Here is a 27,367-nt window from a genome sequence, read left to right as displayed (position 1 = left end):
CAAGCCCCGTATGGGACTCTGCCCTGGATGTGGAACCTGCTTGGGATTCTCTCTCTCTCCCTCTCCCTCCGCCCCTCCCCTGCTTGTGTGCTCTCTTTCTCTCTCTCAAAAAAAGTCAATAAAAATAAAAAATAATTTAAAAAGCACACATGTAAGTCATATGCACATAGAAAGTTTAGAGGATACAAGGAAGCAAAACTTGGAGGAAAGTAATACAGTACACACCTTACACTTACACAGTGTTACATGCCAATGGTATCTCCACAAATCCATGAAGCTGGGGGAAAGAGACACAATAGAACTTTCTTTTACTGAAAAAAAAAAAAAAACCCAGAAAGAAAAACAGAAAGGAAAAAAAAATTTTGCCTGCCAACTTTCCCACCCAGAAATAACCATTGTTGACATTTTAGCTTCTATCTTTCCAGATTTCTTCTATGTGTCTGTCTATCATCTATACATCTATAATTTATAAAAATGGAATTATACTCTCTCCTCCTCAGCGAGCTTCTCTTATGCAAAATCTTGTGGCCATCTTTGCATGTTCAGTAAATTTGTATAATACCATTTCAAAGGGCTGGTGTAGGTACGGATCGATGGGTATAATGTGACTCATGGAGGTAGTGCTCACTGGGGGGTAGTCATGGCCGTCAATTTAGCCACGATATTAAACGTGGTAACAAGGCACAACACAAAGCTTTAATTCAACAGGAACACCCACGCATGACTCCCCAGTGACGCTGTTTACCCATGCTCTTCCACCTGCCCACTCAACATGCCAACCTCCCTCCCGTGCATTCTCTCTCGCCCCCAGTCTTGGACGACCACACGCCTCCGTGTAACTGCTCGCTCCCGACGCTCTGCTCGGCCATCTCACACGGGATCTACTACCTCTATCCCTTCAACATAGAGTATCAGATCCTGGCTTCCATGATGCTCTACGTCCTGTGGAAAAACATCGGACGCAAAGTTGACGGCCACCAGCATCAGAGCGTGCGGTTCAAGTTCCGCGGGGTCGTGGCGGGCTCGGTCCTGGGCCTGAGCGTGCTGGCCGCCACGATCGGGGTCGTGGTGGTGTATCTGATTCAGATCGGGCGCTCCAAATCCAAGAGCGAGTCGGCACTCATCATGTTCTACCTGTATGCCATCGCCTTGCTGATACTCATGGGGGCCGCCGGGCTGCTTGGCATCCGGATTTACAGGGTAGACCAGAAATCGCTGGATGAGTCCAGAAGCCCGGCCCGCAAACTGGATGCCGACCTCTTGGTGGGCACCGCCTCCAGCTCCTCGCTCATCTCCTGGGGTTCCATCTTGGCCGTGCTCTGTGCCGAAGCCTGCCCCCCCTACACCTGGTTCAACCTGCCCTACTCCGTCCTGATGATTGTGGAGAAATACGTCCAGAACCTCTTCATCATTGAGTCTATCCACCGAGAGCCGGAGACGCTGTCTGAGGACGTCAGAACCCTGCGAATGGTCACCGTCTGCAGCGGCAATGCCATGCCCCTCTCCTCTTCCGGCCTCGGGAACGGGGCTGTGGCCGGGGACGCGGCTTCCCCAGGCGGCGAGATGCTCCGCGCGGCCAACGGCAACACGTGTCTGAGAGAAGGCTGTGGCGGAGAGGGGGGCGAGGGGAGCCGGGGAGGGACCCCGGGCCCCTCCCGCCGCCCCGGTTTCTTGCAGGGCGACGGCAAGAGAAGCGTCTTGAGGAACATCGCAGCCTTTCTGTTCCTCTGCAATATTTCGGTAACGTGCATTAAGTTATTCACCTTAAACACGATCTATGTTCCTTGCTTTTCTTCCCCCCCCTCCCCCCGCCCCGAGAAGGAGTGAGGGAAGCTTATTATCAAAATGATGTAAGTGTGGGGTGAAACAATGAAGCTGGAATGAAGGCGTCTCCTCCACAAACCCACTTACTGAGCACTGCCGTGTGCCAGGGGCTGGGGTCGGGGCTAACGATTGCAGGTGACAAGACCCCCAGCTCTGTTGGTCAGCAGCCCTCCCGGGTGAGATCTGTAAGAGATCTGCCCCACGGAGGGCAGGGAGAGGCGGAAGGAGGCCACTCCAGCTTTGTAGGTGACGGTTTTAGTTTTTATTTTTTGATTTTTTGTAGGTGACGGTTTTAATAGGCGAGGGGAACTTGCATACGAGGCTTGTCTTGGGCAGCAGCAAGACGAGTGGGGTCCCTGCACCTGCCTGCTAGATGGCAGAAGTCTATATGCAGAGAGAGGCTTAACTGGGTTCGGTCGCGCATGCCGTGCAGGTGCTGTCAACGCCACATCGTTATTTCAGGGCTGTGTCCTTGCAGCAGCTTCTGGGAGCGAAAAGGGCAAGGAGAACCCACGTTCCAAGGACAAGGGGGGGGCGGGTGAGGAGCCTGGGAGGGCTCGGGGGGCCGACCGGCGGTCACTTCTTTCAGATGACCTTCCCCAATAACCTCTTCCTCAGAGAGGTCACAGTGTAGGGGGGAAGGGACACAAGGAAAACATACAGCGAGCAGGGCAAGTGTTGGCACAGAGTACGTGCAAAGTGTAACGGGAGCCTGGATCCAGGGAGGGACTTTAGTGAGTCGGGGATGCTTGAGGTGAGGCCCAGACTCAGTTAGGAGAGCTTTTGGCTGCAAAGAACAGAAAGCTTGGCCCGCAGTCTCTTCAGTCTTAAAGATGAGAATCCTGAAGGTTGGCTCTTCAGGGTTGGTCCGGCAGCTGAGCCCTTTGATCAAGGATCTAGGTGCTGTCCGTCTTTCCACTCGACCACGCTTCGTGTGGTGCGGACTGCCACGCGGTCACAGAGTGGCTGCAGCAGCACCAAGCGTCACGTCGGGGCTTGAGACACGAGGAAGGACTAGTGCCAGGCAGCGGCTTTCCCACGGCCACCCGTAGCCGCGAGGGAGGCCGGGGAAGTGGGCGGTTTCCAGCCTGCAGCCTCTGATGGCAAGTAGCAACGTGGAAGGCGTGTGGTAACTCCGTTTCGGCTGCCCGGGTTCTGAGGAACGGTGGGAGGTTTACCAGGTGGCCAAGGCAAGCATTGAGCGCAGAGGGCGTGCGCGGTTCAAAGACACAGAGGCGGAAGCCGCCGCGGCCCACTTGGGGAGCAGCAAAGTAGTTCAGTATGAATTCCACACACGTCGGGGAGAGCCGCGGCGGGGGAAAGAGCAAGGCGGGTCTCGCCTGTGGGTCTGGCTTGAGCGGAGCTTCGTCAGCCCGGCCGGGTCTGGTCCTCGTGCCGAGGGCCACAGGGGACCCTCTCGGTTTGTGTCTTGGATGGATCCCCTTAGCAGCGGTGTGCGGGAAGGATGGAGACAGGCGAGCCCAAGGGCGGGGACAGCTGGACGGAAGCCCTGAAGCAGCCCAGATGGGAAATGATGGCCCCCTGGCAGGGGGCCAGGGCAGGGCAGTGGCCTGGGGGTACACAGCCAGGGCAGTGGCCGCGGGGACGGAGAGAGGACAAAGGAAGAGAGAGCCCCGTGCCTTGTTGGGATCCGTTCTAGAGATTCACAGTAGGATGGCAGGGCTCGGTGACCAAGGGAGGGGCCAGCTGCCTCTGGCACCACACGGGCCTCGAAATGACCGTGGATGACGGGAGGGTGGGGACGCCCCGCCCACGGCGCCTGCCTGTCGTCACGGTCAGCTCTCTGCAGCTGCCAGGGCTATGCCATTTCCCCGTCAGCTCCCTGGCTTTCGAGCTACCTCCGCCTAGTTTCAGCGGGGGCGTGCCCAGGGACCGCCAATTTTGATGTCACGCCAAGGCCACAACGCTGGGAGGGTCCCTCTGAAGCCGAGATGGCCACGTGTCTGCCCATCAAATCTGATTCTTGCTTTGGGCCACCCGGACCTCGGTCCCCCTCCAGCCCGGCAGACGGTTACGAGGAGCTCTGAAGGGAGAAGGGGTCCCAGGCGAGCCTGGGTCCAGGTGGGCCCGCGTCTTTCATGGAATAGAGATTTCTGGAGCATGTGCTGGGCACAGCAGGGAATGAAGGAACCGAACGGGAGAGAGAGAGACAGATTAGTGACTATCGCGGGGCTGCGTTTTATGTGAGACTTGTATTCCAGAGAGGCATGTATCCACTCAGATCTTTCTTTGCTAATGTTTTTATTTATTTATTTTCTTTTGGGAAAGAGAGAGAGAGAGAGAGAGGCAGAGAGAGAGGGAGACACAGAATCCAAAGCAGGCTCCATACTGTCAGTGCAGAGCCTGATGCGGGGGTCAAACCCATGAGCCATGAGATCATGACCTGAGCCGAAGTCGGATGCTTAATGGACTGAGCCACCCAGGCGCCCTCAGCTTACGTCTTACAAAGTCAGAGTTGGTTCCAGAATCCCCCTAACATGTGTTGTTTTTGTACACATCCAGAGGTAGGAATCTCTCTCTTCTCAGCAAGTTCAGGAAAGCCACTTTCCGCACGGGGTCTTTGCTTGACCGCCGGTGAGGCGCTTGGCTTGTGGTTTTGGACCAGCTCGACCAAGAACCGCATGGCCATGGTAGACTCTGATGGTAACTGATGGTCTGTTGGGACCCGACGGCCGGACTCAGGGCTCTGTCCTGGGAGGGGGACCCATGTCATCTCTTCACCTCCGTGCTCCGCCCCCGGTGTCCCCAGGCCCTGCCTCTGTTCACCGGGGAGTGAGCCGGAAGACAGAAATCATCACGGGGTGATGTCCGGGGGGGGCCCTCAGCAGCCCCATGGGCCACACGCGCACCCGTGGTCCATCCCACAAGGCCATGAAGCCCCTGGCAGAGGGTGAGACTCGTCATCCTCCAGGACCAGGTGCCGGAACAGAGGCCGCAGCCGGAGGTGCTGGTGTGCACGTCCACGTGGGGACGGCAGCGGCCGTGGGGACAGACGAGGGTGGCGGGCGGGACGGTGGGATTTAGGGAGAGGGGGGAAGGGGGAGGGGACCGTCTGGGCAGAATGACGGGCATGGGGAGGCTGCGGGGAGCGTGTGGATGCATGGCCAAGTAGGGCTTGCGGGACGTGCTCCTGGGGCGGGAAGGAGACCCGCCTGGCTGAGCATGACCAGCAAAGGGAGGGACGCGAGAGAGGCGCCAGGGTGGACCACGCGGGGTCTCAGCAGCCACAGCCGCAGCCAGGACGGAATCCTGAATGCAGCAGGAAACCGTCGAAGGGTTTTAAGGTAGTGACAGGATGCGATTCGTGCTTTTTCTTTTTTGACTCAGTCGAACCTTTAATTGTAGGCAATACCACGTAACACAAGCGTTTACCATAATATTTACCATTTTAATCATTTTATTTTTTTTAATTTTATTTATTTATTTACTTTTTAATTTTTTTTTAATGTTTATTTATCTTCGAGACAGAGAGAGACAGAGCATGGACGGGGAGGGGCAGAGAGAGAGGGAGACACAGAATCCAAAGCAGGCTCCAGGCTTTGAGCTGTCAGCACAGAGCCCGATGTGGGGCTCGAACTCACGGATCGTGCGATTGTGACCTGAGCCGAAGTCGGACGTTCAACCGACTGAGCCACCCAGGCACCCCACATTTTATTTTTCTAAAGAGTTGATTGATTGATTTAGAGGGAGCGAGTGGGGAGGGGCAGAGAGAGAGGGAGAGAGAATCCCAGGCAGGCTCTACACTCACCGTCAAGCGCAGAGCCCGACGCGGGGCTCAAACCCACAACCCGCGAGATGGCGACCTGAGCCGAAATGAAGAGTCAGACGCTCAACCCACTGAGCCACCCGGCGCCCGCCTCCTAACCATCCCAGAGCATACGGTCCAGGAGTGCGAAGGGCATTCCTTACCACCACCCATCGCTGAAACCTGTTCGCCTGGCAAAACTGAAATTCTGTAACCGGGTAACAAGCCCCTGTTCCCCACCACCACCCCCCGGCCCCCCGCAATCCCGTTTTACCTCTGGGTTCGACCACACCGTGCAGTTCGTGTGAGTCGAGTGTTCACGGAGTGTTTGTCTCTTTGCGACTGGCTTGTCCCACTTGGCGTAATGTCCCCCAACATCAGCCACGTGGTAACGTGTGGAGGTGGGGAGAGATGTCAAGAACAACTCCCCGGTTCTGACCCGAGTTCCCGGGGACACGGTGACACTATTTATGGAGACTGGGGACTCCGAAGGGGCGGCAGGCTCGGGAGGGGCTCGGGGTGGAAGGAAGACCCCGGGTTTAGTACCGGACGCGTCCACTCGTAAGGCGCCTCTGTGACCTCAGGCGGACATCCAAGCAGATGTTTGGGTTTCCTACTGCTGTGTAACAAACGACCCCCAGTGCAGGTCAAAACCAGCAGCTGTTTCATTAGGTCTTACGACCTTGTGGGTTAGAAATTCTGGCAGAGCTTGGCTGGGAAAGTCTCGTCTTCCTCGTGGCATCGACTGAGGCTGGTGGGCGGACTGCAATCGAGGGCCCAAGGTCTGGTGGCTGGGGTGGGGGTGGCTGAGAGGGCTCAGCTGGGACCCTCGGCTGCCGTGTCTACACACGGGCTCCCCAGCATGGCGGTCTCGGGGTCGGGGGGCTTCTGAGGTGGCGGCTCGGGGCCCAGCGGCCAACCTGCCGAGACTGGAGGTGCCAGTCTCTCGGGGCCTGTGTGGATGTCGCGTGGCATCAGTCCTGCCTGCCACATGCTCTGGGTCAAGCAGTGGCAGCGCCCCCCGGATTCAAGGGAAGGGGACACAGCCCCGCCTCCCACTGGCACGAAAAGCAAAAACACTCCACGGCAGATCTAAATATTGGGTCTCAGGAAAGAGGGCCAGTCGTCTGTCCTCGCCTTCTCTGCCCACTGTCTTCCGTCCGTTCCTCTCTCTCTTGAAGATATAGCCACCGGCTGGCTACCGAGGGCCAGCGCGGCTGTGAGTGATGCCTTAGGGGCTTGCGAACCAGAGGTCCGGGCTGGCAGTAAACGGTCAGGCAGGAGACCCCTTCTAGCGAAGCGCCCCCCGCAGAGAACGAGCCGAGAGGGAGCGAGGTCACGCCTGGCACTGTCTCCGATCAGAAGGCCCAGGCGGGTGAGAGGGGCTTCCTCAGGGGGTGACAGGGGCTGGGTGGTGAGTGTTCTGGGAAACAGCCGGGGTCAGGCCCCGGGGCAGGGAGCTTATCTCATTGCAGGAGGAGGATGGTGGGCCATGTGACGGGGACCCCGGGTGTGGGGGACCAGCCAGCAGTGGGCTTTATAATCCCATGTAGGGGGTCGATTTCATTTTCAGTGGCTGTGAGGGCTGGTGGGAAGGGATGTGGTCTCGCAGAAGGAGCCAGTCTGGCAGCGGAGTGGTGAGTGGGCCCGTCAGGGGCGCCGTGGAAGCCGGATGGTCAGGAGGCCGCCGCGGTGGCCTGGGTGACAGGGGACAGCGATGGCCGGGCAGGTGCACGTGGACAGAAACGGGTCCACTGACGCCAGGGCGTCGTGGAGGCACAGTCCTCCGGGCTCGCCGATGGGCTGGCTGGCAGGTGCAGCGTCTTGAGGGAAAGAGGGAACACGAGGGTGATGCCTGGCGTGTGACCGGCCACGAGGAGGAAGATGTCGCGGGTGAGATGGGGGAGTTTGAGACGCAAGTGAGACGCCAAGTAGCCCGTGGGGTCCTCGAGGGCAGATCAGGCGAGTAATTCAGACGGGGGGAGTCATCGGCCCACAGTTGGTGTTCATTTACAGCCAAGGCTGGGTGAGCTCGTTCAGGGGTCGCGTGTGTAGGGGAGGGAAGAGCACCCAGGGGTGAGCCCTCCAGCCAACAGAGAGAGACTGAGCGAAGGAGGAAGCAGGAAGGAGCCGGGAAGAACCAGCCAGGGTGGTTGGAGGCGCCTTAAGGGTCACGGAGCCTGAGGTCCCAGTGGGCAGAGATACAGAGGGGACCGTACGGAGAGGCTAGTGAAACGGTGCATCAGTTCCTGCCGCTGTGTAAGGAATTACACAAGCTCGGCAGCTTGAACAACACCTGGTTGTTAATGTTGTGGAGTCTGGAGGTCGGGAATCCCAGCGTGGCTCAGCCGGTGCCTCTGCTCAGCTGACCGCCGGGGGATCTTTCCAAACCCACTTACGTGGCTGTTGGCGGGATTCACTTGCTGGTCGGTTATTGGGCTGAGGGCGTGAGTTCCTGACCTCCGTCCGCTCCTGGCCGCGGGGCCTCGCCATGGGGCAGGTCACACACAACAGGGCGGTCAGCTTCCTCTCTTGCAGGACTCCCCGTTCCTTCTGCCACCCAGTCTCAGAGGTGACGTCTCACGCCTTCTGTCACATTCTGATGTTTGAAGCGAGTCATGAGGCTCAGCCTGACCCAAGGGGAGGGGCTTCCACAAGGACGTGACTCCCGGGAGGTGGCATCGGTGGGGGAGGGGGGGTCATCCAAGAGGCTGCCTGCCACCATGCAAGGGTGGAGAAAGTTCCAGAAGTGTGCAGCGTCAGAGAGAAGCAAGCCCAGGAGACCGGCTGTAGCAGGGGAGGTGGAGGAGGAGGACCTGGGGCGGGGAGACTGAGGCAGGACCAGTGCGTAGCTTCCGCAAGCGACAGCAACGATAGGTCACTGCTTTAGGTTTTGCAAACATAGTTGCCATTTTATTCTCATGTGAGCCCTCTGTGACAGGTGTCTGTAGTCCCACCTTCCAGCTGAGGAAACTGAGGCTCGGGGAGGTTAAATGACACTCTGTGAGTGCCCCAAACCCAGGTCCGGCTCCAAAGCAGGGGCTCCTCCCCTAAGCAGGGTGATGTGAGCAAGGCCTGGGCTGTCTCTCCAGATCAAGCCAGAAAGCCCCACGTGGCTGGGGTCTCCAGGCACCAATGTTGGGATGTAAAGGCGGGTGTGATAAACGGGTGACCTCTGCTGTAGGTAAGCCCGGGGGGCTCCTTCCCAGCCTGGTTAGATCATGGAGGGCTTCCTGACAGGAGGAGTGTCTCAGGACTTGGAAGAAGGTAGGATTCAGCCGAAGAGGGAAGACAGAGAGCCTTTGATAGAGGGAGAGGCAGGAGCAAAGCCCTGAAGGCTTGGAGGAGAGTCACATCCAGCCTTCGGAGGCTGAAGTGAAGGGCGTGGTGAGGGACGTGGTGGTAGTTAATTGCAGTCAAACTCAGTGCCCCGTCACTGAGGGAATCTGGACGTTGTCCTGAAGGCTCCTGGGAGCCACTGGAGCGTGACAAGCAGAGGAATGGCAAGGTCAGATGTGCCCTTTATAAAGATCGCTTCCACAGCAGGGTCAGGGTGGATGGAAGGCATCTGCTGGAGTTGGGGCGGGGGCATTTGGAGCCACTGTGGCAGTTCAGGCAGGGGATACTGAGGTCCCGACCAAGGTGAGGGCTGTGGGGACAGAGAGAGTCGGGTGGGTGTGAGCAGCATCCACTCGGGAGGGGGCTGAGGAGGCCAGAAGAGTCAGGCAGGCTCGTTGGATTTGGAGACCTCCAGGGGGGACGTTGCAGGGACAGGTGTAACTCTGAGTCCCCGAGTCCAGGCCGGCGCCTGGGGGTCGCGTGGGGCTCCCCAGGCGGCTGCTGGCACGGGCCCCTCTTCTCTTGTAGCTCTGGGTCCCTCCCGCCTTCGGCTGCCGCCCCGAGTACGACAACGGATTAGAGGAGATTGTCTTTGGCTTTGAACCCTGGATCATTGTGGTCAACCTGGCCATGCCTTTTTCTATTTTCTACCGAATGCACGCAGCTGCCTCTCTCTTTGAGGTCTATTGTAAGATATAGTCTGTGTCCACATCCAAGCCCGAGGAGTGACCTAACAAGAGAATTCACTGGAGCCACCTGCGAATGGCCAGGTTGGGCAAATATCGCCTGACAAATGCACGGAGGGTTCTTTGCGGCAATTATTTCCCGTGAGCTGGAATTGTCTATCACCCCGGATGAATGTGAGCGCGTTAGATCAACATCGGTGAGGCGGCTGAGATCTGGTCTCGGGTAGTGAATTCTCACCAAACTCAAATTCTTTTATCTCCTTTTATTTATTTATTTATTTATTTATTTTTTTTTGAGAGAGAGAGGGAGCACGAGCGGTAGAGGGAGAGAGAATCTTTGGCAGGTTCCGTGCCCAGTGCAGAGCCCGACTTGGAGCCCGACGCAGGGCTTGAGTCCCTGACCGTGAGATCATGACCTGAGCTGAAATCAAGGAGTCTGCCGCTTAACCCACTGAGCCACCCAGCGCCCCTTCTCTCCTTTTAAACGGGATCCTCTGTGTTTTTTTTAGAAGAATGTGATCCCAGGTTGGGGGGAGAAACATTATGCGGTTTGTTTTTCATAACAATTGTTTTCTATCGTCACGTTACTGCCTACAACTCTTCTGACCGGCTGCGTAGTACAATGCTCCTGACGTTTTATCCCTCCCAGAGCTGATCAATGCCGATACAATCGCACTTAGTTTATGTTGTACTTTCTGAATATGTTTAATTTTTTGAACAAAGTTACGTTTTTCACCGGGATGGAAATTAGTGTACGGATCAATACGGAGACCTATTTCTTCCTGGAAATCTCGTCACATTTTTGTGATCATTTTATTTTTAAAAAGAAATTTTACTATTCTCTCTCACTGTAAATACATACATGCCTATTACAGAAAACGTGGACATTTTGGAAGAGTAGAGAAAACATCACCTAGGACACTACTGTTGGGTTGACGATCACTGTAACACCTTGTTGTATTTCCCAGAGGTGAAATGAGATTCACGGCGTTCTTTTCATTGTCATTATTATGCTTGCCACTGGTGATCTGACATGTCCAATTTTGTATCCATGTCCCCCCCCCCCACTTAACAATAGAGCATAAACCTTTCCTCCACGTGGTTTCCGAGGCTTTGTAAATATCATTTTGCTACTGTGTTAAAGTTCATCAGATGCATGTGGCATAGTTAGTCTTCCTATTGTCCGAGGTAGAGTGTTTATCCTGGTGGGTTTTTTTTTTTTAATTTTTTTTTTTCAACGTTTATTTATTTTTGGGACAGAGAGAGACAGAGCATGAACGGGGGAGAGGCAGAGAGAGAGGGAGACACAGAATCGGAAACTGGCTCCAGGCTCTGAGCCATCAGCCCAGAGCCTGACGCAGGGCTCGAACTCACGGACCGCGAGATCGTGACCTGGCTGAAGTCGGAGGCTTAACCGACTGCGCCACCCAGGCGCCCCTCCTGGTGGGTTTTTTTAAGGGCTTCTGCAAAAATCCACTATCTTTGTAAAGCATTTCCCATATATCATAATTGCTTCTTTACGATATACACTTAAAATCTGGATGTCTATTCCAAAGGTTGTAAATATTTTAAAGCCTCTTAAGAAATAATGACGTTTGGAAGGCCTTTTTACGTGCTTTGCCATAATTATTTTAAGATCATAATAAAATTAGCTTATTTCCTATAAATACTAACGTGACTATCTCTTCATCTGTGTGTATTTTGTTTGTTTGATAGCACGGGCAAATGGCACATTAAGAAACACCAATTTTTTTGTTGTTGTTGTTACATGATGAAAATACCTTAAGTTCTAGGGAAAAAACTAAAAACAACGGGCAGATAGACCGAAAACAAAGTCAAAGATGATCTGTCATACCTTCTATTTAGGGTGGTGGTTTTCAACCTGGTGCCATCCTGTCTCCAAGGGGACATTTGGCAAAGCGTGGAGACACTTATTGTTACTGCTATGCATACAACAGGTGTCTGGTGGGCAGAGAGCAGGGGTGCAGGTCGGCACCCTACAGCGCACGGCACGGCCCCCACCACAAAGAGTTATCTGGCCCCAAAGGTTCATAGTGCCCAGCATGAGGAACTGTGATCTAGAGGTAATTGCTGTTAATTTTCGGTACCTATCAGCACACACACACCTACATACACGCACACGCAGGCACGCACATGTGAATGGGATTGCTTTTGTGTATACTGAATTTGCATGCAACTGACTTTTTCCCCTCTTAATACACCTGCGTGGTTCTGGACGATTTTCGTTTCCCGTGGCATCACGTCTCACACTTGAGCATACGTAAGAATCGTCTGGAGAGCTTGTGAGGACTCCTGCCTTCCCAGCCAGAAGCTCAGGTTCCGTTGAGCTGGAGTGGGGCGCAGGGTGCCTCAAGAAGCGTCTCAGGTGATGCCGTGTCCCTTCCAGAAGCACCTCCTCGAGAGTCCGTGAACCCCGAGTCACTGAACAGCCTCCCGTGACATTGTGTATTCTTCTGCAATGTGACCTTGGGTAGCTCCAGAGCACATTCCATGGAGGGCTGTATCGTTCCTTATGTAGTCAGAACCCGACGTTGGACAGGTAGAGACATTTGACGGTGTGATCCTTTTCTGTTTTTCTTCCTTTTTTGCTTTCTTTTTGCTATTACAAACGACACCGTGGCAAGCATTTTCATGGCTGAGTCTCTGTGCACATGTTGATAAACCACCCTGCATGAGACGAATACCTGTGAATGCCGATCTATTCAGAGGACTTCATTTCGGCTGGCATTCATTTCCTCCGGTGCTGAGCACATCAGTACAGCCCAGGGGCTGTGGGATTAGGGCTCCAGGCGTGGCCACGGGGCACCATCAGAGCAGGAAAAAGCAGTCTTGCTGGGCTCAGAGCTTCTGAGACGTGACCTTAAAGATGGATCGCCTCTTGCTCCTAAACAAGCAGAGCTCGCTCCATCAGGATGGCTGTTTGAGCCAGGCAGCTTTGTCCCGCAGGTAGCCAAGCGTCTTGACTCGACCCACTGAGGCAGCAAAGCAAATGTATTCCCTTCATACCAAGGCAGCCCACGGAGGACGAACCGGAGTGTGCAATAAACAAGTGTCAAGCTCTCAGGGCTAGAGGAAGAGAAATGCAAATTGGAACAGCAATGAGCCATCATTTCCCTTTCATCTGATTGGCAAGGGTTGGCCAAAGGCAAAGGACAGAGAATGCAAACAGACCGCTGGCGCGACCGCTGTGGAAGAGCGCGGCCACCAGGGGGCGCCGGTGCCTTTCCGCTGAGTCCTCAGCTGTGCTTTTAGGTCAAAGTGAGGGGAGATCCGGTGGGCGAGCAGCAGACTCCAGGGTCCCCAATGAGAGCAGGGGTGCAAAATGCCCCGTCTGTACCCTGTCTACAACTTTGGACTCTCGTGGCGTGTGTCAGGGACGGCTGTCCTCGTTGCCAGGTGAGGGCTGGGTGGGTTCTGAGTTCCCCTAAGGAAGCTGAGAATTAGTTTCAACAGGGGTGTTCCCTCCACCTGCCCCCACCACGTCCGGCTGTCCGTGGGGCATCCTTGTCCCCATCACGAGGCTTTGGAGGAACGTGGCTGGAGGATGTTCCCATGTGTGGAGAGTCCCCCAAATAGAGTGGGTGAAACTTGGTCAGGGAGGGCTGGGGAGGTGGGCACAGAGGGCAGTTTCACCGGGTCTGATGGACAGTAACAGCTACTACTAAGGGCAGACCCTGGGGCCACAGGGACAAGACAGGGAAAGAACGAGGGCAGTGTTTTGTTTTTTTAAATTTTTTAAAGGCTTATTTATTAAAAAATTTTTTTTTAATGTTTATTTATTTTGAGAGAGACAGAATGTGAGCCAGGGAGGGTCAGAGAGAGAAGGAGACACAGAATCCGAAGCAGGCTGCAGACTCAGCTGTCAGCACAGAGCCCGACGCGGGGCTCGAACCCACGAATGGTGAGATCATGACCCGAGCCACAGTCAGACGCCCAACTGACCGAGCCACCCAGTGCCCCAGTGTGTATTTATTTTTGAGAGACTGAGAGAGACAGGGCACAAGCAGGGGAGGGGCAGAGAGAGAAAGGGAGACACAGAATCCAAAGCAGGCTCCAGGATCTGAACGGTCAGCAGAGAGCCCGACGCGGGGCTCAAACCCATGAACCGTGAGATCATGACCTGAGTGGAAGTCGGACACTTAACTGAGCCACCCCGGTGCCCCGAGGGCAGTGTTTTAATGCTCAAAAAGGGTGATAATTTTGGTCCGGTGTTTCAGCCACATTAATAACATAAGAAACACCACAACGATAGTAAAATGTTCATTGTCTGAAAAATGTAAATCAAGTCACCTGCCTAAACTCTTCATTGGTTTCCTGTTGCTTTTATAAAATTTTTTTTTTAACGTTTATTTATTTTTTGAGACAGAGAGAGACAGAGCATGAACGGGGGAGGGTCAGAGAGAGAGGGAGACACAGAATCGGAAGCAGGCTCCAGGCTCTGAGTCATCAGCCCAGAGCCCGATGCGGGGCTCGAACTCGCGGACCGTGAGATCGTGACCTGAGCTGAAGTCGGATGCTTAACCGACTGCGCCACCCAGGCGCCCCTCCTGTTGCTTTTAGAAGAAAGTACAAACTCCTGACTGTGGTCTGTTGGGATCTTCACGGTCTGGCCTCTGCTACTTTGTCTTCTTCTTATCCTGTCCCCTCCTCTGCCCCCCGGGTGCCCCCACCTGCACTGTTGCAGCCACATACAGCTGTCCCGCCTTGGACACTGCAGACTCCTCTGTTCCTCAGGACCTTTGCACGTGCTAATCTCGCTCTCAGGAGAGGGCTTCTCTGGCTCCTTGAAACAGATGGGCCTCTTTTCATCCCTCAGGCCATGTGTAGAGGTCCCTCCGCTGGGGGGGTTGCCCCGGACATCTGCCTGAACACATCTCCCCTTACGCTTCACCTTGGCCTCATTACCATTAGTCGTTTGCTTACGCATGTGTGCTTATCCGTCCTGGACACAGCTGTCTGCCTTGTGAGGGTAGAGGCTTAACCTCCTTCTCCCTCAGGCCTCACCACGAGGGCTGCCGCCCTCACAATCCAGACTATTGCAGGGCGTGGGGAAGCGCCCCGAGCTCGGCAGGCTCTCAGGACTGGCGTGTTTCCAGAAATAGTTTTTAAGGCCTTGGCAGACATTCTCCGCCCGCTTCGGGGACACGCCTCCAGTCCCCTCTTTGCCTTTAAGGCACAAGACGGCGCTTTGGGCCTGGCCCTTAACAGAGTCCCCGCGGAGTCTGGAATTAGGATATGCTCCCCTCCGCTTGCTCTGGCCTATGGGGGGGACGGGGGGGGGGTGCCACAGAAGCTTACAGGCGGGTTCTGCTCCCCTCCGTGGAAGGGACGCACCAGCGGATGTGGGGGGCGGGAGCTGTCTTCCTGACGACAGCAAGGGCTGCCTAGGTAGCTGTGGCAGGTGTTTCCGGAACACTGGTTTGGGATGCTCGGTCAAAGCCGGAACATAATGAGCCTGCTTCCCCTTGGCTGGAGATTGGTAGAGAGCGGGATGTGGGAATAGTGCTAGGCCAGGAGCCCGCAAACTACCGCCTGTGAGCTAAGAATGGCTTTTACAGTTTGAAAAGCTGGTAAAAAAAAAAAAAAAAAAAAGGCAGAAACGAAAACAAAACACGCACACGAAAAGATTATGCTGCAGAGACATGGCTCTTTAATACCCACTACCTGGCCCTTCACAGAAAAAGTCTGCTGACCCCCGGTCTTGACGATGAGAGGGAAGGGGGTCTCTGCCGGATAGTTCTGAAAGGATTGTGATAGCTACTAAGAAAGCAAGGCACAAGAGGTCTGCCCTCTTCCCTGCCTGTGTGTGGTTGTGGGAGGGGGTGGGGCCTGGAGCTGGTTGAGAGGTGAGCCTGAGAGGGGCGGGGTCTGCAGCACAGGTTGGGGGGGGGTGGGAGGGATTAGCCCGGAACCCCGCCCCCGCCCCGCCCCCTCTGAGCTGTTCGTCTCTACCTGCCCACAGTCCTGCTTTCCCACAGTTTCCTCCAGGGTCTTCTCCGCCTCATCGCAACAGTTGTCCTGTGAGTGCATCACCTTAACACGAATGCTTTCACCTTTTCCGGGCCCGTGCCGGAGGGGGCCACAGGGAACCACAGGTGTCGCCGGTTGCCCTCAGCTTGCCGCCCTTCACCCTCCCCACCTGGTGGCCGGGTGCGCGGCCCTCTCGCAGAGCTGGACTGAGCCACCCAGAGCCACAGGGCAAGGGCGGGTGGCTGCGCCCGGCGGCTCGTGGACCAGGAGCGCGGCTCGGGGAGGAGTGGGGGAGCGTTCGCCTTCCCCGATTGGGCGCTGTCCTCAGGGGTGCAGTCTGTCCAACGGCATAAGGTGATGTGTCACGAGGGTCGCTAAGGCCACACACAGGCCGCCCGTGAACTGCAGAAACACATGAGGTGTTAGAATCGGGGCCTCCTTGGGCGCAGGCAAGATTCCAGCAAGAGAAGGTGGGATCTTCTGGGGGAAGGGCCCTGAAGGTGCACGCAGAGCTGGGGCCGCCCCTGCAACGGGTCCCTGAAGAACCGTGCTTCATCAGAGGTGGGGGGGGGGGGGGCCGGGCACAAGGCTTGAGGCCAGGTTCAGGTCTCTCTGACGAGCTACTTTCGTCCCCCGGCACCTGGTTTTCTCCTCTATCAGGAGGCGACAATAGAAGTTTGTGCCTTGAAGAGTCGTTGGAAAACGAGCCGAGATGCTGCATGTTAACGCCCGCGAGTCTGGCACGCAGCGAGCTCTGTTAGGGCCACGTGAGCGATTTCATGCTTCTGCCCCTGGGGTTGTTGCTGAGGGCAGAGCGGATGTCCGTCTTTGCACAGGCTTGGTGCTGCTCCAGAAAATTCTCACATCCCTGGTCCTCTACGTGGCCCAGGGAGCCTGCGGGAGAGCGAATAATGCTCCCTAAAGATGTCCACATCCTAATCCCTGGAGCCCGTGAATAGGCCACGTTACTTGGCAAGAGCGACGTTGCCTGTGCGGTTAAGTCGAGGCTCTTGTGATGGGAGATCAATCTGGATTGTCCGCGAGGGCCCAGAACATAGTCACAGAGGTCCTTCTAAGAGGGAGGCAGGAGGGAATTGGGCTACAGGGAGGGCAGAGACCGGGTGATGCTGCCACGGGCCAGGGAGTGCCAGCAGCCGCCAGCAGCTGGAAGAACCGGGGCGGGGATTCTGCCCTCGGATCTCTGCCGATGGCCCTGCTGACACCTTGACCTTGGTCCAGCGAGACTCCTTTTGGACGTCTGACCTCCAGAACCCTAATAGAGTTGTGTTGTTTCAAGCCACTAAGGGTGTGGCGGTTTGTCACAGCGGCTGCAGGAAACTCACACGGGGCCTTTACCCTGTTTTTTGTGCCTCGCGCACGAGCAGAAGACTGAGCACACGAGAACGGGGGAGTCGCGGTGCGCCCGGCAAAAGTGAGTGAGCGGGGGCACCCATCACGCCCCTCCGAGGGAGGGTCGGCTTCCCCATCTGCAGAAGGAGGGGAGAGGGCCGGGGAGGGGGAGCCGCGTGAACAGGGTCCTGGCTTTGATGGCGGCTCCCCTGGGGCTCATCCCAGGACCCTGGCCACCCCTCCGGGTTTGCGGGCAGGCCCCTCACCCTCTTCTTGGGCAGGTGGTGTTGCCGCTCCAGGGGGCCGCCCTGCATCCTCTTGGCTGCCCTCTCTGCTCTCCGTGGCGGTCTAGCTCACGGCCCCCGGCTTGCTTACCGTCCAGATGCTGCGGACGCCCGGGTCTGTATCTTCGTTCCCTGCTGGTTGTTTCCAGCAGCCTGCTTACCTGTCTCAGAGGCACCGTGTCCCGAGGGTGTCTGGCCCCAGACAGTCTCAGTCCTCGGCTAGTCCTCCCTCTCCTTGGCTACCCCCCACCCCCCACCCCCCATGGAGGTACCAGCCTCTGTTTGACAAGCCCCACGTACAGGGCTGTCTTTGCACGGCCCTTAGGTCTCATCTCCAAGCAGCAGCCACACCTGTCGCATCCACTCCTCAAACTCGTGGCTCCACCCACTTCTGCCCGCTTCCAGCCCCTCCCCACTCCGGTGCCCCATCATCTCCTCCCGGCCTCCCGACGTGGCCTCCTCATTTCTTCAAGGCCTCGGTGGCCGCCTCACTGCGGCCAGAGCCGCGCTTGAGAGGGGCAAATGCACTCATACCCCTCCCTAGACAACACCCCCAATGGCCTCTCGCCGCTTGAGATGAAAACCCAAATCCTCCCCTTGGGCCCCGGGGTCCTGTGTGGTCTTTGCCGCCCGCCTCTCCAGCCTTTGCTCACGCTCTGCTTTTGCCTCTGTGCTGACACCACGCGGGCCAGCTTCTTTAGTTCCTTGGACGCGCTGTGTTCCCTCCCGCCTCGGGGCCTTAGCACTGGCTGCTCCCTCTTCCTTTGACTTCATTAATTCAACTCATCATTCAGATCTCCATCCGAACACCAGCTTCTCGGGGAAGTCTTCCCCCACCCCTAGACGAGGTCTGAGGTCCCTGTTACGAACGTTCACGACACATCTAGCTTGCTTTCGTTGTGGCCGTTAACCACACAATTGCATGTTGGATCGTTTGACCGCTTACTATAAGCCTCTCTTTCTCTCTCTCTTTTTAAAACCACGTGACTGTAAGCGTCAAAAAGAAGGGACAATGCGACGTCTGTTTCATTCCCCAACTGTACCCCCTCTGCCAGCAGACGAAGATCGTCCTCATCCCTGTTTTTTTTATTTACATTTATTTATTTTTGAGAGACAGAGACAGAGCACAAGTGGGGGAGGGGCAGAGAGAGAGAGAGAGAGACGCAGAATCCGAAGCGGGCTCCAGGCTCCGAGCTCCAAGCCGTCAGAACAGAGCCGGACGTGGGGCTCAAACTCACAAACCGCGAGATCCTGACCCGAGCTGAAGTCGGACGCTCAACCGACTGAGCCACCCAGGCGCCCCTTCCTCATCCCTGTTGAATGAACAAACAAATGGACAGATGTTTGAAGATCTTTTGAGGCAAAAATGGGAACTGGGAGGTAGTTTTAATATGGCAGAAAGTTCAAGCAAAAAACACAAAACACACATATTTATTTGATATTTACCAGGGCAGGTTAAGAAGTTATTTATGCTTTTCCATTTGGAAAAGCCCCCATCAACTCACCTTTTCCAGCATCTCTTCCTAACTGAGCTCTGAAGAGGTTTCCATGCTCTGGATGGAGAGCCATGCAGAGGAGTAACTGGGACCACCCAAGAACACACAGGCTGAGGCTCCGGGGATGGGGACCCAGTCCTCCTCCCTGCAGTGTTGACCTCAGCAAGAGCTTTGGAAATATGAACAAGGGCACACGTGTTAATTGCCTTCCCAGCGACGATCCTTTGCTTGCTAAGAAAGCCCTGATTTTTGTTGAGGAGGCAAAGTGCCCCGTCTTTGGTGATGAGCCTTCGTTTCTTTCAGCCAAGCCTGGGCACTCTGCTCCCCTTGGCCTGATACTTGAAACCGTTTGTGTGTGGTCTCTAAGGACAAGGAGAGTCTAGTGAGTGAATTCAGGAGGCTGAAGATGGATGCCATACAACTGTCTAATTGTCAACAATTGTCCATTGTCAATGCTTTAACTGCCAATAATTGCCTAATATACAACCCACACGCATATTTTGCCAACTGTCCCCATAGCGTTCTCCAAAGGATCTCTCTCCTTATCCAGCTGGCACGTTTCTGGGTCTCCTTCAACCTGGAACAGTTTCTTGTCCTTTCTGTCTCTGTTGGGGCATCAGTACTTTGAAGAGTTCAGGTCAATTGCTGAGGCCGCCTCTTCTGGGTCCGTCTGATGTTTCCTCAGGGGACAGGGATACTAGGTACGGATGCTGTGTCCTCGGTGCATCCAACCGCGGGGCACCTGGCATCCATCTGTCCCATCCCTGGTCGTGTTAACTCTGTTCACTTGTAAGGCCAGGCCTGCAAGATTTCTCAAAGGTAAAGTTACCATATTTTTCTTTTTGTAATCAATAAATGAACGGAGACCGTGCGAATATCCTATTCTTCTCCAAACTTTTACTTGGTGGTGACTCTTTTTTTTTTTTTTAAAGTGTTCATTTATTTTGGGGGGTGGCAGGGAGAGAGAGAGAGAGAGAGAGTAGAGAGAGAATCCCAAGCAGGCTCCTCACTGCCAGCATGGAACCCGTGAACCATGAGATCATGGCCTGAGCCGAGACCAAGAGTCAGACACTCAACCGACTGAGCCATCCAGGCGCCCCTACTTGGTGATGACCCTTGTCTAAACCAATTATTACTATTATGCGGGCAAAATGAGCTTTTCTAACTCTGTCATTCCTTTGACATTTATTAATTGGCATTCTCCCGTAAGGAAGATTCCTGCCTCCCTCCCTCCCTCTCTCTCTTCCTTCCTTTTATCTTTTTATCAGTATAGATTCTCATTTTAACAAATAGATTATAATCCATCATTATCATTATTTAAAAAAATTTTTTTAAACGTCTATTTATTTTTGAGACAGAGACAGAGCATGAACGGGGGAGGGTCAGAGAGAGAGGGAGACACAGAATCTGAAACAGGCTCCGGGCTCCGAGCTGTCGGCACAGAGCCCGACGCGGGGCTCGAACTCACAGACCACGAGATCGTGACCTGAGCCGAAGTCGGCCGCTTAACCGACTGAGCCACCCAGGCGCCTCATCCATCGTTAACATTGTTAATTCTGATGCTCACATTGTCCCAGATTTGGCAGGTGAGAGCCCCTTCATGTTGGTGGCCGTGTCCTGTTGATAGCCCTTCATCTCCATTTTTCCTGTGTGTCTCAGCTGGGAGGGGGCAGAGACCTGGGGGCTGCCCCTTGGGTTTGAAGAGGAGGTCTCCAGGTCAGCACCAACAGTCATGTGCTCGAGGCCACTTTTCCAGCCACGGGATGGATGCAGATGACTCATCACTACCTCTCTGCCCGGGCCTCGCGGAGCCAAGCTGAGGACCGTGACACGGCTGGCATCGGGGGAGCTCAGGTGCATCCCGTAGCCAAGGACCAAACCTTTCTTGGGGTAAAACAGACTTGAGTCTTTTGACACCCGGCTGTGGCAGCAGCAGCAAGATCCTGGCTGCCAGCCTATTGATTTTGTCATTTGTCTCAGTGAAGCAAATCCAATTGGCAATGTCTTCAGGGGAAAGAGGATCAGTGAGTTCCAACGGAAGAACGTTCGCCAACTGCGCGAGGAAAACCCCCTTTGTGCTACAATGTTCTCAGCCAATCCTCTCAGCACAGTTTTGCAGGAGCCGCCTTTGGGGAGGATCCCTGCCTCGCTGCCCTCCTCTGGGGCCGGGCTCTGGCTGGGGTGGCACAAAACAGGGAGCTTATCGGCCGCCGACTTGGTTACAGTCCATGCTGAGAGGTTGGCTTCCCAGGCCAACCAGAGCCTTTTGGGAAATGTGGGAAAGAGCCGGGGTGAGAGAGGACAGTCACTGCTCATCAGAAACCATCGTCCCTAGTAGACAAAGGACCCCCGGAGCCCTCCTGGTGGAGACAGGAGAGACACGCTATAGCAACCAGGCTGGTTGCTGTCACTTTGCATGCAGACGAGTGTCTTACTGATAGAAAATTCTTGTTTCCCCAAATGACGAGAGACACGGCTTTTTGGATAATGGAGGGAAAGCCTAGCCTTAAAGTTCTGGAATATCTCCCCTTTTGCACATGAGGCTCCGTGCCTCTGAGCCTTCGCACTTGCTGTTCCTTCGGTTGGGAATGTCCTTCCACCCGGCACGCCGGTGGATGCCATTCACCCTCCAGCTCACCACACAGGAGAGAGGACACCTGTCTCTTTTTTCTCTTCCTCTCCTCCTCCATCCTTCTCTCCTTCTCCCCTCCCTGTTTGTCTCTCTCTCCCTCCCTTCCCCTCCCCCCTCCTCCAGTGACATAACTGCCGCATCATAAGCTGACCCAGGGGTCTGGCGGAGCACAGCCACCCGCTCAGTCCAGAGGCGCTCGGCGTCTTCGCGCCCGGCTGTGGCTTGCATACCCCTCTTTTCCCCTCCGCACGCTGAGGTCCTCAGTCGAGCCCTGTTGAATGAATGGATGGGCAGACAGACTTCCGGGACTCAGAACTATCCGGAGACCAATGCGAACTCGTGTGGCGAGCGTGTGCCCGCCCCTGCTGGGGACCTGTCTGTCCACTGCTGTCCCAGCGTTGGGCACGGAGCCTCCCTTTGCCACTCTTCCACCACTAAAGACTGGCCAAGCACGCAGCCACTGTGCCGGTCTGGGGAGGTCAGATGTGAAGAAGACACGGTTCCTTGAGCTCAGAAGTTCAGGGTCCACAAGCACGTAAAGGGAGAGTCACACTACAGCCTCGAACTGGTGCAGTACGAGCTAACACGGGCTCGGCTGGACACGGGGCCCTTCCTCCTCCCTGAAGCCGGCCAGGCTTCCCCGAGGGGAGCTGCGCACGGGTGGGGTGGGAGGGGAGAGGAGGGGATCGAGCGCTCCGAACGCGAGGCCGAACGTCACGCGATCGCGAGCCAACGGTTCCTGAAATTCGCCTTGATGTGCAAGTGCTCTGGATGACAAGCATGTTTCTGGAACGAATTATGCTCGCACACCAAGGTTTCACTGTGCAAGGAATTCAAATTCAAACCGGTCGCCGAAAGCCACGCTCTCTTCTGACGTCGTAAGCTGGTGTTCTCCAGGACGACAAGGAGGGAGGCCACTCCAGGGTGAGGCACGACCCTGAGACCCGCGAGGGAAATCGCAACTCGTGCCTTTTTTGTTTGCTTGCTTCTGTGTTGTCGTGGTGGAGGCTCGAATCCGGGCTGTCGGTGGAGGAGGTGCGGCCGGAGAAGACTCAGGAGCAAAGGGCAAGACGATTAAAAGACTTCGCGGGCCTTACGGGACCGTCCAAGGATCGGGGATCGCAGGGGGTTACTGAGGGGTTTCCCCGGGTGACCGGGTCATAGCTCCCTCTGAGAAAGGTCACTCTGCCTGCCATTGAGAGGAGGGTGGCCAGAGGATCAGGGCAGGGCCTGGAGCCTAGCCTCGTGTCGCCGTCGAACGGGTGGGGAAGACGCGGTCCTGGACGGGGCATCAGTGGAGAGAGGAGCGGACCAGCTCCGAGGGGACGGACAGATGGTCTTGCCACCTCCAGCAGCAGAAAGCACCGAGGGGAGAGATGTGAGGGACAAGAGGCTGCGTGGGGCTGAGTCCGAGAAGCTGGGACGCTCGCAGGTGTTGGCGTCCGGCACGCAGATGGCGGCCGGGGGAACGTGGCAGGTGGGGCTGAGCGCAGAGGGAGATTAAGGAGGGGACGACAGAGACTCCAGACCCTGCTTCTAGACCTCAGGGCAGGGTCAGCGGGCCAGGGGGTCTCGGACGCTGTGTGGCCCGCGGCCGCCTCATCACAGTCTCTCCCTGCCGCTTTCAGCTGAGTTTAGCACAGGCCGAGACTTGGCCCTTCGGCCACGGAACTTGTCTGCTGGAGGGGAGAGGGGTTAAGAGCCAGGAGCGCTGTTCTCCTCTGCAGTGTTTCCTGCCATTCTTTTCAAAACTTTGGATTGGGGGGCCAACGATTCAAGCCTCAGGGTCCACTTCGGTCAAGCACCGAGCTATTAGTCCATTTTTCTCAAGGTTGTAAAGGAGAAAGACTTAAAGTGGCCAGCAGGGAGGAGGCTCCCAGCTGCTTGGAGTCTCCCCTCCTCCTCCCTGCCTTCCGGGTTCATCCAAAATTCTTCCCCAAGGAAGAATCGCTTAAAGATTGGGGGTGATGGGGGGGGAGGGGAAGCCTCTTCCAAGAGGTCAGGTGAAGTCCCAATTTCAGAATCCACGTTGTGGGGTGGGGGTGGGGGTGGGGGTGGGGGGTTCAGGAGAAGTGGTTCCTCGGAGACAGTCCTCCGCCCGCTTTTCCTGGATGGCTGGTTTCACTGAACCTTACACCCCCCTTCAGGAGCAAGAATCACGAGCCCATTTTGTGGATGAGGAACCCAAGGCCCCGTGAAGCTGAGTCGAGGGCTCAAAGTCACACAGCCAGAAATGAAGTCCCGAAGGCGTCTCAGGTCTGTGAAATCCCAGGCTGCTGTCTACCTTCCAAACTCTCCCAGTCTAGAAGTCAGCGATTGCCCCCACCCTTACCCCACCTCCCCGGTTCCCCAAACGCGGATGAGGCCAGGACACCAGGGCTGGGCCGGGGGGCCTCTTGGTCTTCGCGGGGCGCGTTCTCCCCGGCACGGGCGACGGCCTGGCCCTGGAGCGCCTCTGGCACCCGCAGGTTCGCCCCCCAGGCTCGGGCGGCGGAGCGCGGAGAGTGAGCGCGCCGCGGCACAGGTGGGGCGGCGGCGCGGGAGCCCGGGGAGCGCGGAGGCGCGGGGGCGCGGGCCCTAGGTGCAGCGAGGGACGGAGGCAGCGCGGCAGTGCCAGCCGCCGCCGGCCGCTTGCGGCCCCCGCCCCCTCGGTGCCGGCCGGCTCTTCGCTCCTCCGGCGGCGAACCAGACACGGCCGCGGCCGCCGCCGCTCGGCGCGCACCGGCCGCCACCTGCCCCCGGCGCCCGCGCCGGAGGGGCGCGACGCGGCCGCCGACCCGGAGGCACTGGAGGAAGCGAGAGGGGTCCCCGCGCACTTCGGGCGCCGGCGCAGCGCACGGTGAGCGTCCCCCGCCCCGGGGCTCGGGGATTCCTCAGCCCCCGGGTGCCCGATGGGGTCACCCGGGGGACGCAAGGCTGAAGTTGGGACCGCGCGCAGCCCGCCCCCGCCGCCGAGCCCGACATGCTGCCGCCGGGGAGCAACCGCACCGCGTCCCGGGCGCGCTTCAGGCAGCAGCAGCTGGCGCAGCGGGGCTCCCTGGGGGGCTCGGAGGGGGCGGCGCCCCTGGGGGCAGCGCAGGTGGTCACCGCCGGCCTCCTGACCCTGCTCATCGTCTGGACCCTGCTGGGCAACGTGCTGGTGTGCGCGGCCATCGTGCGCAGCCGCCACCTGCGCGCCAAGATGACCAACGTCTTCATCGTGTCTCTGGCTGTGTCCGACCTCTTCGTGGCGCTGCTGGTCATGCCCTGGAAGGCGGTCGCCGAGGTGGCCGGTTACTGGCCCTTTGGGGCCTTCTGCGACATCTGGGTGGCCTTTGACATCATGTGCTCCACCGCGTCCATCCTGAACCTGTGCGTCATCAGCGTGGACCGCTACTGGGCCATCTCCAGGCCCTTCCGCTATGAGCGCAAGATGACCCAGCGCGTGGCTTTGATCATGGTCGGCCTGGCCTGGGCCTTGTCCATCCTAATCTCCTTCATCCCAGTTCAACTCCACTGGCACAGGGACAAGGCAGGCTCCTGGGGCGAGGCGCCACCGCCACCCGGCCCGGCCAACGGGACGCCCTGGGAGGAGGCAGGGGAGCCAGAGGCGAGGGCGGAAAACTGCGACTCCAGCCTGAACCGAACTTACGCCATCTCCTCTTCGCTCATCAGCTTCTACATCCCCGTGGCCATCATGATCGTGACCTACACGCGCATCTACCGCATCGCCCAGGTGCAGATCCGCAGGATCTCCTCGCTGGAGAGGGCCGCCGAGCGCGCGCAGAGCTGCCGCGGCCGCGCAGCCTGTGCGCCCGACCCCAGCCTGCGGGCATCCATCAAGAAGGAGACCAAAGTCCTCAAGACGCTGTCGGTGATCATGGGGGTCTTCGTGTGCTGCTGGCTGCCCTTCTTCATCCTTAACTGCACGGTCCCCTTCTGCAGCGGCCGCCGCGAGGGTCCTGGGGCCGGCTTCCCCTGCGTCAGCGAGACCACCTTCGACGTCTTCGTCTGGTTCGGCTGGGCCAACTCCTCCCTCAACCCGGTCATCTACGCCTTCAACGCTGACTTCCGGCAGGTGTTTGCGCAGCTGCTGGGGTGCGGTCGCCTGTGCTCCCGCACCCAGGTGGAGACGGTGAACATCAGCAATGAACTCATCTCCTACAATCAGGACACCGTCTTCCACAAGGAGATCGCAGCTGCCTACATCCATATGATCCCCAATGCCGTGTCCCCGGGGGACGGGGAGGGGGACAAGGAGGAGGAGAGCCCTTTCGATCGAATGTCCCAGATCTCTCAGACGTCCCCGGATGGTGACCCTGCTGCTGAGTCTGTGTGGGAGCTGGACTGCGAGGGAGAGGTTTCTTTAGGCAAAATAACGCCTTTCACCCCGAACGGATTCCAGTAGAGTGCCCGAGAAAGGCCCCTTCTGGATCTATATAATTGCACAGACATTAACAAGCATGCAGAATACATACTCTCACACACACGTCCAGTGCTGCTCAGTTCATCACATTTTCTGTGTCTGTGTAGGAGCCCATGTGCTTAGAAACGTCACCAGACTGATTTGTTGGTGTAAGAATTGGCAGAAGGTTTGGAATATATACTCCAGCCTAGCAGAAATGGACGGGGGGGGGGGGTCCAGTTAGAGAAGAGAAGGCGGTGTTTGGTTCTTTAAAAAACAAACAAAAAGGTCGTAGTTGATCTTTAAAAAATATACTCACCCTCCCTTTTACACAAATGAACTGTTCAGTGACTTGTTTTTGTCTGGTGGGTTTTTAGACAACAGGTTCTGTGTGTGTGCAGTGCTGATGGGGGTGCGGGTGACATTCCTGTATCTTGCTTCCTGTAGCCCTGTGTTTATGCAGTTTCTGCCCTCCGTGTGTGTCTTCAGGACAGCTGGGGAACTCTTTCCGATTTGTTCTGGTGTCTAATAAACACAAATTATGTGGATTGTGGGGTGATTATCTTTGCTTTGCCAGACTGGAGTTTAGGATCGCTCCTGGAGAAGCCACGAGAGCATCTTTACAAGCAGGGAAGGTTTGGGCTTGGTCTGGAAGCACACATTTATTTTCTTAGCAGACAGGTTGGCCTTAAAGGTACACACAGGAGCAATTCCAATTGCTTCCAATTGAAGAGCTTCCAATTCCTCAGGTTTTTCTTTCTTCTTCCTTTCTTTCTCTTTCTTTCTTTCTTTTTTTAGATACACACTTTTCACGTCTGTGCTGAAAGCTGGCTTCAGTACTACGGCATCAGATAGGGACTTCTTCAGCCTGAAATTCTAATATTGTTTTCTCATTTGGAATCTTCTTTTTAAAAATAACATGAAATAATTCTCCCAGTTCCTAGGCAGATAGTTCTAGCATATCAGTTCTAGCATATAAGTTCATTGAAAAGATCATGCAGAATAATAGCTTTATCTTTCTCAATCTCAAACCTACATGGTTTTAGAGTTACGTGGCTTTTGATCGACATTTCTGGAAGGCTTTGAAATGTGTGAGCGGACATGCTTTAAAAAACAAACCTCTGTTTTAATTTTTTTTTCAACGTTTTTATTTATTTTTGGGACAGAGAGAGACAGAGCATGAACGGGGGAGGGGCAGAGAGAGAGGGAGACACAGAATGGGAAGCAGACTCCAGGCTCCGAGCCATCAGCCCAGAGCCCGACGCGGGGCTCGAACTCACAGACCGCGAGATCGTGACCTGGCTGAAGTCGGATGCTCAACCGACTGCGCCACCCAGGCGCCCCCAAACCTCTGTTTTAAATAGACATTTTCACTTGTAGACGATGGGAGATGAGGGCACGCGTTTCCATGAAAATGTAGGAGCCAGGGATGATATCTGAATGAACTTGAAATGGGAAAGTCTATTAGCTGAAGTATTCCACAACAAAAAAGAGCCCAACGCATCCCAGTCTTTCTGTTCCTCTCTGCAGCCTGCACAGAAGAGGGGAGCGTTTTATTCCAGAAGCATTCCAGTTGAGAGCCTGTTCATACCGCGAGATCTAAAGGCGAGCATTG

The 27,367-nt window shown here is 56.1% G+C and overlaps 2 protein-coding genes across 2 annotated transcripts in view; both read left to right on the top strand.

Moving 5' to 3' along the window:
* Nucleotides 1-9,948, top strand: part of OTOP1 (otopetrin 1) — a 34,590-nt gene extending 24,642 nt beyond the window's left edge. Inside the window, exons 5-6 of the mRNA XM_043572971.1 lie at nucleotides 812-1,740; nucleotides 9,458-9,948. Of these exons, the coding sequence (XP_043428906.1) occupies nucleotides 812-1,740; nucleotides 9,458-9,628 (1,100 nt within the window). The 3' untranslated portion in view covers nucleotides 9,629-9,948. The remainder of the gene's footprint in view (nucleotides 1-811; nucleotides 1,741-9,457) is intronic.
* Nucleotides 9,949-24,151: 14,203 nt separating this feature from the next.
* DRD5 (dopamine receptor D5) lies at nucleotides 24,152-26,300 on the top strand. Its single transcript, XM_043572970.1, has one exon. It carries the CDS (start codon nucleotides 24,331-24,333, stop codon nucleotides 25,753-25,755), a length of 1,425 nt encoding a protein of 474 aa, XP_043428905.1. The 5' UTR covers nucleotides 24,152-24,330; the 3' UTR covers nucleotides 25,756-26,300.
* The last annotated feature ends 1,067 nt before the right edge of the window (nucleotides 26,301-27,367 follow it).

The sequence above is a fragment of the Prionailurus bengalensis genome, chromosome B1, assembly GCF_016509475.1.
Source record: "Prionailurus bengalensis isolate Pbe53 chromosome B1, Fcat_Pben_1.1_paternal_pri, whole genome shotgun sequence".
Taxonomy (NCBI): domain Eukaryota; kingdom Metazoa; phylum Chordata; class Mammalia; order Carnivora; family Felidae; genus Prionailurus; species Prionailurus bengalensis.
This window is presented reverse-complemented; position numbering and strand designations above follow the sequence as displayed.